The 9,773-nt window shown below is 36.7% G+C and overlaps 3 protein-coding genes and 1 long non-coding RNA gene across 4 annotated transcripts; 1 reads left to right on the top strand and 3 right to left on the bottom strand.

Moving 5' to 3' along the window:
• LOC104756327 (auxin-induced protein 15A-like) lies at positions 674-1,550 on the bottom strand. Its single transcript, XM_010478903.2, has one exon. It carries the CDS (start codon positions 1,425-1,427, stop codon positions 1,074-1,076), a length of 354 nt encoding a protein of 117 aa, XP_010477205.1. The 5' UTR covers positions 1,428-1,550; the 3' UTR covers positions 674-1,073.
• On the bottom strand, positions 2,613-3,525 carry LOC104756326. Its single transcript, XR_762299.2, has 2 exons — positions 3,075-3,525; positions 2,613-3,005 (listed from the first exon to the last, which is right to left on the bottom strand). It is a non-coding gene; the product is annotated as an uncharacterized LOC104756326 (long non-coding RNA).
• On the top strand, positions 4,448-6,690 carry LOC104756325 (cell division control protein 48 homolog C-like). Its single transcript, XM_010478902.2, has one exon. The coding sequence runs from the start codon at positions 4,470-4,472 to the stop codon at positions 6,612-6,614; it is 2,145 nt and encodes a 714-aa protein (XP_010477204.1). The 5' UTR covers positions 4,448-4,469; the 3' UTR covers positions 6,615-6,690.
• On the bottom strand, positions 6,793-8,497 carry LOC104756324 (protein TRIGALACTOSYLDIACYLGLYCEROL 1, chloroplastic-like). Its single transcript, XM_010478901.2, has 3 exons — positions 8,356-8,497; positions 8,055-8,151; positions 6,793-7,959 (listed from the first exon to the last, which is right to left on the bottom strand). The coding sequence occupies exons 2-3, from the start codon at positions 8,099-8,101 to the stop codon at positions 6,927-6,929; spliced, it is 1,080 nt and encodes a 359-aa protein (XP_010477203.1). The 5' UTR covers positions 8,102-8,151; positions 8,356-8,497; the 3' UTR covers positions 6,793-6,926.

Genomic DNA, 9,773 nt, shown 5'->3' with positions numbered 1-9,773 from the left:
TTTTAAGTATATACTTATTTTTAGAGATGTAAAGAGTTTCAAGTGACAAATTCATAGTTTTTAGTCGGTGACGATATTATTGTAATCATATTAGTTAGTAGTTAGACGAATAGTGACATACAATTTTTTATGATTTGATTGTTCCCTAGAACTGGTAAAATAGTTGGAGCAACTCGTGCAACTTTTATGCCAGACGTGCTACCAAGTGCCAACGCCAGAAAACAAAAAAAAAAGTTAGTGGCAGTAACTAAACGCATTTGAGTAGTCGAAAAGCGCATGAGAATTGGTGAATAATATAATTATATTTTCCTGCTTCTGCATGTGTGTGTGTTACGCACAGTGTTAAAATTCTTTGTCAATGTGAATGAGCATTTCAATGCTTTCTTAACTATTTAATTTATTATTTCATCAACAGTTTTAAAGTTTTAACGGCTAAAAAACTGCCGATTCCAAAAGAAGGCATCCTTGGGATTACTTTCTTGGACGAGGTCGCACAGTAATGCTTTTAAAAAATCAAATATCAAAATGCAATTTACAATTCGTTTCATTTTCTTGAAATGTAATCTCCTCCCACACTATCAATTCTCCTCATCACCTCCAATTTTGTCAAGATATACATTCTTTTCTTTCTTTTTCTTTTTTAGTTTTTTTTTTATTACATCCAAGATATACATTCTTTTTTTGTTAACAATATGCTAATATACATTATATTAGATTCTTTAAATGGGAAAATCATGCAAAAATATTTACATAGAAAATGGAGCAAAAACAAAATTATAATTAAGAAGAAAAATAGCATTCACTGATATAATAATAGTCCCTCAATGGGTTCTACATATAATCACACCACCACAACGAGAAAAATTATCAGAGTAATGTTTTATTCCTCCCTACAAGTCTACGATAATAACTAAAAATGGTTTAATAGATCACTCTTAGAGGTATCTCTAGAGTTAGTCTTGTTCTAATTGAAACACTAACCCAATTGTACCCCAAAATCATCTAAAAGTTAAAAATAGGCTAAAACAGATCGTCATTACCAAAATAAGATAATCATTACTAAAATAAAAACCCTAAATATATGTTGATTGAAGCATAGAAGTGATGAGAGATTTGAAAGCTACTTCCTCACAAGGGATAGTGAGACCCATATTGTGGTCGAAACCAAACTCTTCCTCAGCTTGTTGTAGAAGAAGCTGAAACTCGGCTCGGGTCAAAAACGAAATGGGTAAGACGTACCTGACCCGATTCCCTCCTACGTAGACAACGAAGTGACCTTTGGGAACATCCTGAGGAAGAGAGTCTCCATCATGTTCATTTTCTTCGTTATACTCACTGCTCTGTTTTTTCCCCAAACTCGCACATCTCTTCAAGATTTGCTTTATCATAGTCGTTTGTGTCAGCTTGCTCCGGTTTATAATCGGCATTTCCCTCGGGAGTGAATTGGGGATTCTTTGGGAGGTTCTTTGTAATGTTCTTGTGGGTGGCTATAGGAGTGAGGAGAGAGTGAAGATGGGTTTGTTGTGGTTTTGGGGGTATTTATGGATAGTTTCATTAAATATGTAGAGAGAGATGTATACAGTTTTATAAATAAACTTTACCCAACTTTATAATATAGAAGTCTGTGATATATGGGTCTAACAGTCACTAGACACATCCTAGTATTGGACTGGGTCAGTTCTTTTGTTTAATGTCTGGAGGAAAATAGAGTTTATTTTGGTGTTTTTTTCATATATAAGACCAGTTAATTAGGTGAAGGGTTTATTATAGATATATAATAAAATGATTAGACGATTGTAACATCTCGATTCTCTATATAATAAAATGATTAGACCATTGTAACATCTCGATTCTCTATATAATAACATGTATGTATACAACTAGTTTTTAACTAGTGGACATATATCCTTTAACAAAAGAACTATTGTACAAATATGCATGTATACAAGAAGAGGTGATTTTGAGGCGTGGGGTAAAGTAAGATGTGTTTGTCTCGATATATGAAGTGTCTGTCTGCTACGGAATAGATATCTCTCGTACGTTTTTATAATTCGTTGTACGTTGAATTATACATTTATACATATATAGTTTTCTGTTGTTTTGTTTGATAATATTTGTTGTCGAAGTTAAATATTAATTTGGCTAAACAGTGAGATAACAAAGAACCTTGAAAGCGACTCTTGGTTCATCTGGTTTAGCTTGAAAAAGAGTAAATATAAAATGTTGGGAAAACGTCCTAGTTCCACATGAAAATTATCACATCTTACTAGATAAAGCCAGAACTTTCACCTCGTCTTAAATATCTCTGCACAAATGTCTCTCATCCTATATCTCTCCAAATCCAAAATTTTATTTCTAAATCTCCTTGAATCCATAATTCTCATCAATTTCTCCATAAATACAGGTTTAATTGGTTAATTATTGGTTTATTGGTTGTCTAACCAACTAACAAAAGTTGTAAACCGATTTCAACCTGATTTCGACCCGTTTATATAATTAAATCACCAATTCTTTTTTATTTTTTAAATCTCTTTTCCCCATCTCAACGAACACTATATCATATTTTCATTAACGTTTAACCAGATCATCCACATCAAATAACCCAGAGAGAAGAAGAAATAGAAAAATCCATTTAAACAAATATGACCAGATCTCAAAAATGTCAAAGCTCAATACAAACAAAGATAAAGCAACTGTGAACTTCTAAAAACCCAAAAAAAAAAAATCAGCTTCTGCTTTTGAATGCTAATGAAGGCTGCTCGGATGAATGGTCCGTCCAACCCAGAAAATCCACTGCATCCAAGAAAAATCAAATAAACAATTCAACCAAATTGACATAAAAGATCAATCATAATTGTTGTATATAATGGAGATTCACGTGGTCCTTTTTTATAGACGATTGCAGCTCCAAAACTCTTAGTTGGGTTTATTCAAGTTCTGGTGATTGGAATCATGGTTCACTGAACCAAGAACACATCAAATCCGATCAGAAATGAAGATAAAATCTGCAAAAAAAATTCTCAAATTACAAATTTTTTTCAACTCCAAAATCAATTAAGAACACAAATGATTACTGGAATGTGGAAGTCACGAGGGCTTCTCTTGGCGCCAGTGGTGGATAAGCGAGAGTTTGGTAGGAAATTGGCTGGGTTTATGCACCCACCTGAAACATATTGCCCCAATGCAAGAGACGGTGTTCATGATTTTAGAAAATGATGATTTTAGAAAATGATGATTTTAGGGTTCTTAGGTTTGAGAATTTCTGATCGGGTTATAAAAATTCTTAGACCGGGTCGGGTTTATAAGGTCAATCGGGTTTTAAACTATGTTTTATATCTGGTTTGACTGGTTTTCTAGCGGTTTAATTTGTAAATCGATTAAACCAAAAAATATGGAGAAGTAAATGAGAACTTTAGATTTGGAGATATATAGGTTGAGAGATCTTGTTTTGTGGATACTTACGACGATGTCAAAGTTCCGGCTCCATCTAGTACGATAAGATAGTTTTGATGGGGAAATAGGACGTTATCCCTAAAATGTTATAAAACTTTGGTGAACTTTGGTGAATGCAAATTAATGGCACACATTAGTCGCACTAGAGGCTGTATCTAACTTTCAACTTGGATTCGAATTGTAAATTTTTCTAACTAACTTTCGGGTCACACAAGTAGCCCTAAATATGATTCAGCTGTCAACATATGTCCTTAAACTCGACATACATTTTTAATTTCAATACTTTTAAGATAATTCAGTTTAGGTATAATAGTTACTTTGCATGTCAACAGTAGCACAGTACTTCATTATAAGGAACAAAACAAAATTCGACGTATTTTGTTTAGAAAAAAAAAGAAAAAGAAATGTGATATACTTAAACTGAACGTAATTAAGTACGCAAACGCTAATGCTTGCAAACAGTTGATAGAGCCAAGACGTCGTACTTGTTTTGCAATTCCAATTTCAACATCAATTTATAAACATGAGAGCCTGAGATTAATCGATGATTAGAAACCAAAAAGGGCAGCATATCGATGAGATCGTGAAAAGGACAATATAATGCAAACGTCAAGGACTAAGGACAGTACCCTAACCAATTAAGGCTTTCTCAATTAATATTCCTGCCACTGCAATTATGTATGCACATGCACGTCCCAAAAAACCCATCCCATTTATTTTCTTTTTATTGTTTTCTTACTTGGTAGATTCATGTTAAAATCCAAAATCTGTTTCCTAAAATTTTTGAATTAGACCAAAAAGACGATAACCAATAGTGAATTAATGGATGGTTTATTTTTATATTATTCGTTATATTTAATTTTAGTAGTGGATTAATGGATGGTTTATTAGTGGGCTTTTTTATGTAGCCCAATAAGAGTTAACGCGGCAAAAACATGGTTTATAAAAAAACTTCTCAAGCGACAGAACAGAACTAGGTCAATTTAACCTAAATCTGACAAATACCAAAGCCGGCGATGGTGAAAAGAGGTCGGAGCGGCCGCGTTGCAAATCGGAGATTCCAAAAACTAGTTCTTGAATCATCTGAGAAGGGATCAGCACCAGAGGAAATCGTCGACGAGCTCCGTTCAAAGGACCGTGAATGGGCTCGATTGAGTCGTCATGTTCTCCTGCTTAACGTCAACCAAATCCTCCAATCCAGGAACGTAGGCGGTAAATACGAAGAAGAAAGCAATGGAAGATCAAAATCACTGAAGAGAGCCGCCACAGCTTCACCATCAGGTTCCTCGTGGTCTGATGCCGTGGATGGAAATGTATTAGATGATAGTGGTAAGTCAACTCCACAGTTTGATTTGACAAATGATAATCTCAGGGCTTCGTATGATACACGGAAACAAATTAGGGTTTCTGATGAAGTTGAATTATTAGAGACAGAGAATAACGAAGGTAAGAAGTTTAAGGATCTTGGTGGGTTAAAGGATATATTGCATGACCTAACAATGCGTATAAAGATTCCTCTGCTTTTCCCTCAAATCTATGAACGTCTTCAAGAGAAGCCAATCTCTGGGATCTTACTTCATGGTCCACCTGGTTGTGGCAAGTCTACATTGGCTCGTGCCATTGGTATTGAAACTGGTCTTCCTTTTAACATGAAATCTGCTTCTGAGTTTGTTTCTGGTGTTGCGGGTGAATCTGAAGAGAATGTTAGAAAGCTCTTCTCTGAAGCGTATAGAAAGGCTCCTTCTGTTATCTTTATCGATGAGATTGACGCGATTGCAGCAAAGAGGGAGAATCATCAGAAAGGTATGGAGACTCGTCTTCTGACACAGTTGATGAGTTGCATGGATCGAGAGTACATGCTTCAAAAGGAGAAAGAGGCGGGTTTCGAAACTAGCGGTCATGTTATTGTTATTGCAGCTACAAATAAAGTTGACGCTCTTGATCCAGCTATGAGAAGGGCACTACGGTTCGACAAGGAGATCTATCTCGGTGTGCCAGATGAAAAGGCAAGAGAAGAGATTCTTTCTTTGATAACACGGAACCGTCCTCTTGAACCAGGTTTTGATATGGCAATGGTACCTCGTAAGACGTCAGGATTCGTCGGGGCAGATCTAACACTTTTGGTTAAGGATGCTGCAAAAGTGGCAGCGGAGAGATGTGTGTATTCAAGAGCGTCAGAACTTTCAACTGATATTGATCATTTGTTGAGTATGCAGCCATGTGCGTTTCCAGCTGAAGAGATGGAGAAACTCTTCTACACTACCTCGGATTTTGAGGAAGCACTGAAAGATGCTAAACCTTCGTCAACAAGAGAAGGGTTCTCTATTATACCTAGTGTAACATGGGAAGATGTAGGCGGTCTTGATCATATAAGAAAAGAGTTTTATCGTCATATAATCAAACCGTTGAAACATCCAGAAGAGTGCGAGGGGTTTGAGTTCTGTTCAGAGACTGGTTTTATGCTATATGGACCACCTGGTTGTGGTAAAACATTAGTAGCCGAAGCCGTGGCTAACGAAGCAGGAGTTAATTATATTCACATCAAGGGTCCGCAGCTTCTGAGCAAATACGTTGGAGAGACTGAGAAAGCGATTAGGGAGCTGTTTAGCAGCGCAAGGTCGTGTTCGCCGTGCCTTATCTTTCTCGACGAGTTTGATGCATTGACAACAAAACGTGGATCAGGAGAAGGTGCTTGGGTTGTTGAACGGCCACTGAATCAGTTGCTCGCTGAACTGAGCGGTGGACAAGGACGAGATGGTGTGATTGTGATTGTGATTGGTGCAACGAATAGACCGCAAGAGATTGATCCTGCGGTTACAAGACCAGGGAGGTTTGGGAAACATATCTATTTACCTCTTCCAAACGCTGTTCAACGAGGTTTGATTCTAAAATCTCTTTCGAGGAAGGTTCCTTTAGACTCAAGTGTTGATCTGGATGAGATAGCGAGAATGGAGGGTTGTGAGAATCTTAGTGGGGCTGATCTTGTCGGTTTGGTTAAAGAAGCTGGTTTGCTGGCTCGAGACGATGAGACTTGCTCGAAACCTCGTAGGATCAAGAAGATTCATTTTGAGGACGTTTTGACTCGTATTAAACCTTCTGTTTCGATGCAGCAATTAAGAGAGTATGATCAAATACACTCATCTATGCAAAGCCGCAGGTGAAGAGATGAGTCGAGGTCGGGCCAGAGCATTTTTACTTTCAACGTTATTTTCCAAAAAATTTATGTTCCTTTTTTGTTTCAATCCATATTCTCATTTCATTTTTCAAAACTAACTATATTTTTGGAATAATTTCATGTTATAAGTCGTTCTCTAAATTGAAGAATAGTTTTGTTCTGCATTGACAAGTAAAATGTTTCTTCATAAGATCATAGCATAACATAAAAGTGCAAGTGAATGCAAATTTTTATTGTTTTCTAAAATGATGTTCCTTTCATCTTTTCGAACATCAGAAGACATGGAAAAAAAAAATTGTCAAACACAGTTCTTCAAAGAATCGCCAGCACCCTGAAAGAAGAAGGAAGAAAGAACAAAATCCGCAATAAAGATTCCAACAAGAGACATGACAACTGCAGAGGTTGTAGATTCACCAACACCTTTAGCACCTCCCGTAGTGGTTACTCCCCAAGAACAACTAATCACCGATATGATAGCTCCAAAGACCTGAGATTTAATCATGGCACTCACAATATCCCATGGTCTAAGTGCTCTGTGAGCAGAGTCCATGATTATGTTAATACTGATCCCGTAAACCGCATCAGAGAGTAGAGCGCTCGAAGCCATACCGACAGTGAAACACATGAGTGTCAGAAACGGTAAAGCCAGACAGGATGCGATGACTCTTGGTGTGATTAGATAATCAATTGGGTCAGCTCCTAAAACCCTGAGTGTATCAGTTTGCTCTGAGACTTGCATTGTTCCTAGCTCAGCTGCAAACGCGCTTCCCATTCGTCCAGCAACAACGATCGATGTGATGACTGGACTTAGCTCTCTAGAGAAGGCTAAAGCCAAGACGCCTCCAATGGATCTGTTTAAACCTAGTCTAGTGAATTCTCTAACGAACTGGATCGTGAAAGCCATACCAACAAACGTAGAAGTGAGAAGACAAACTCCAAGAGATTTGGGTCCTGTTCTCTCCAGCTGTTGAAGAGTGTTCCTCCAGTGGATTTTACCCTTAAGAATCCGGAGAACGACTTGTCCTGCAATGATAGGGACTGATAAGCCTCTCCAAATGTACTTAGAAGGTGACCATTTGCTAAACGGAAGCTCAGCTCCCGGACTCTGTGTGCTGTTTTCAGCGGATGCTTCTTCTTCTACTTCTTCTTGTTCTAACATAGACATGGATGGGTGACCATCATTAGCATTCAAGTTCACATATAATCTTCTTTGCCGTGTTAGATTCGAAATCCCAAATGACTGAGTTTTTCTGATGAACCCAAGTTGACAAGGCTGCTTAGGGAGCTTATTAATCCCAATGGATGATGATGCATCAATCCTTGGAATGATTCTGCCAAAAGTTATTAATTCAAGAATTCAACTATAACATTTCAAGAATCAAATCAGACAAATGAAGTAAAAGCTTTTTAAAACATATGCCCACACCTATGAGGGAAACAAAACGATTGATGGATACAACAAGTCTGCATCATTGTTGTTGCCTTCTTTCTTCTTCTTCTTCTTCACTGATTCAGTTCCACCTCTAAATTAAAATACGAAAAGAGGTAATTTAGGCAGCATCGATTCAAAATCCCAGAATCCGATTCAATAAGTATGGAGTTGGATAACGTAACGGAGATCCAAATCGAAGCAACGAATCCAATTAGGTTCTACTTTTTCTAGAGTAACTGATGATGCAGACTTACAATAATATGAATAAATAGATTGAAACAGAAAAAAAACTTACAATTAGAGACGAATCAAAGCTAGGATGATCAAAGAAGCTTGCCCGAGAGGATTCATCGAAGAGAGAAAGTAACAAACACAGTGCCAACAAGAACACACAACTACTTTACCCAGTTTGCGAAGATGGATCATGGATGTGTGGGTTTAACTCGCAATCTCTTTCTCCCCCAAAAAATAAAAATAAAAATATGCAAATGGAGAAAAACTTAACGGGCCGTAAAGCCCAGTTTAGATTGCAATTAGAACATGGGCCTCAGCTATTCAAGTCTGGTCCACTTGTACGTTACGTATTGACAAATTTTGTTTTTTTTTTGATATATCTGAATATTCAAAATATTAAAAATTAATCTCGATGTTATCTCACAAACTGAATCAGATGCTAGTTCCGTTCTAAAGTAATCTTAAAATTTTCGTCACACGAGTTTTTGTTTCTCTTCTACGATTTAATTAACTACTGGTTTGTATAAGTTTACAAAACTAGTATATGAAACTCTTTAAATATGAATAATCAATATCATACAATAACTTTCATGTCCATATATATATTTACATTTTTATTTTGTTTTTGAATGTGAAAAGAGAAATGGTGGTGGTCACGTGACAGTGATACTTTGTAACCTTTACGTAGACAACAACATTATCTTTTTCTTCAGCCGGTCCGTTCTTTTAAAGCACACTCTCTGTATTATATATGCCTCTCTACGTTTTATATAGAGCTCACGTTTAAACCCTACTCCTAGTCTCCTACACTACAAACCAAAAACATTTTTACTTCTCCTATCCTACCCAAACGTGATTCTATCATATTGAATGCAACCGCTTTCTGATTGAGGGCCTCAGTTCTTATACACAAACTAGAAACAATTTGTACTATAATTAAGATGATCATTTAGACAATACTTGTCGCATCTTAATTAGAATTATGTTAGATATTCAATATTTTTAATATATATATATATATATATATGATATATATAACCAAGTGCTCAAGTTTTCTCGAGTCGGATATATTTAAGATTTTAAATAGATTACTTTCTACCAGCAGAACTTGAAGATGAGATTTTGAGACACATTTCCTTGACAAGGAGGTACTTTAGCTAGTATTCGTAGTTTCGTATATGTATAAAATATAGAGAAAAGCATATTGTGATGCATGTGCATGGGATGGGCAAATGGGGCCGGCGAGCTCTACAAGGCCCATAAAGCTAAAAGAAGAGGAGAGGACCACGTGGCAGGGGGGCTAGCTAGTTCTACAAGTGGAGTGGATACTAAGAAGTAAGAAAGTAGGAATGAGTTGAATCTCGTGATCGCACTGTTTCTACTATTGGCAATGCAGTGTTGCTTTCGTCTAGGGTTTCAGAACTAGCCCTCTTCCTTAATTATTTGTTTTCACTTTACTTTTCTCACCTATCCAAGTCC

This window comes from Camelina sativa, chromosome 17 (genome assembly GCF_000633955.1).
Source record: "Camelina sativa cultivar DH55 chromosome 17, Cs, whole genome shotgun sequence".
Classification (NCBI taxonomy): domain Eukaryota; kingdom Viridiplantae; phylum Streptophyta; class Magnoliopsida; order Brassicales; family Brassicaceae; genus Camelina; species Camelina sativa.
Note: the sequence above shows the minus strand (reverse complement) of the source record. Positions and strands in the feature narration are given on the sequence as shown.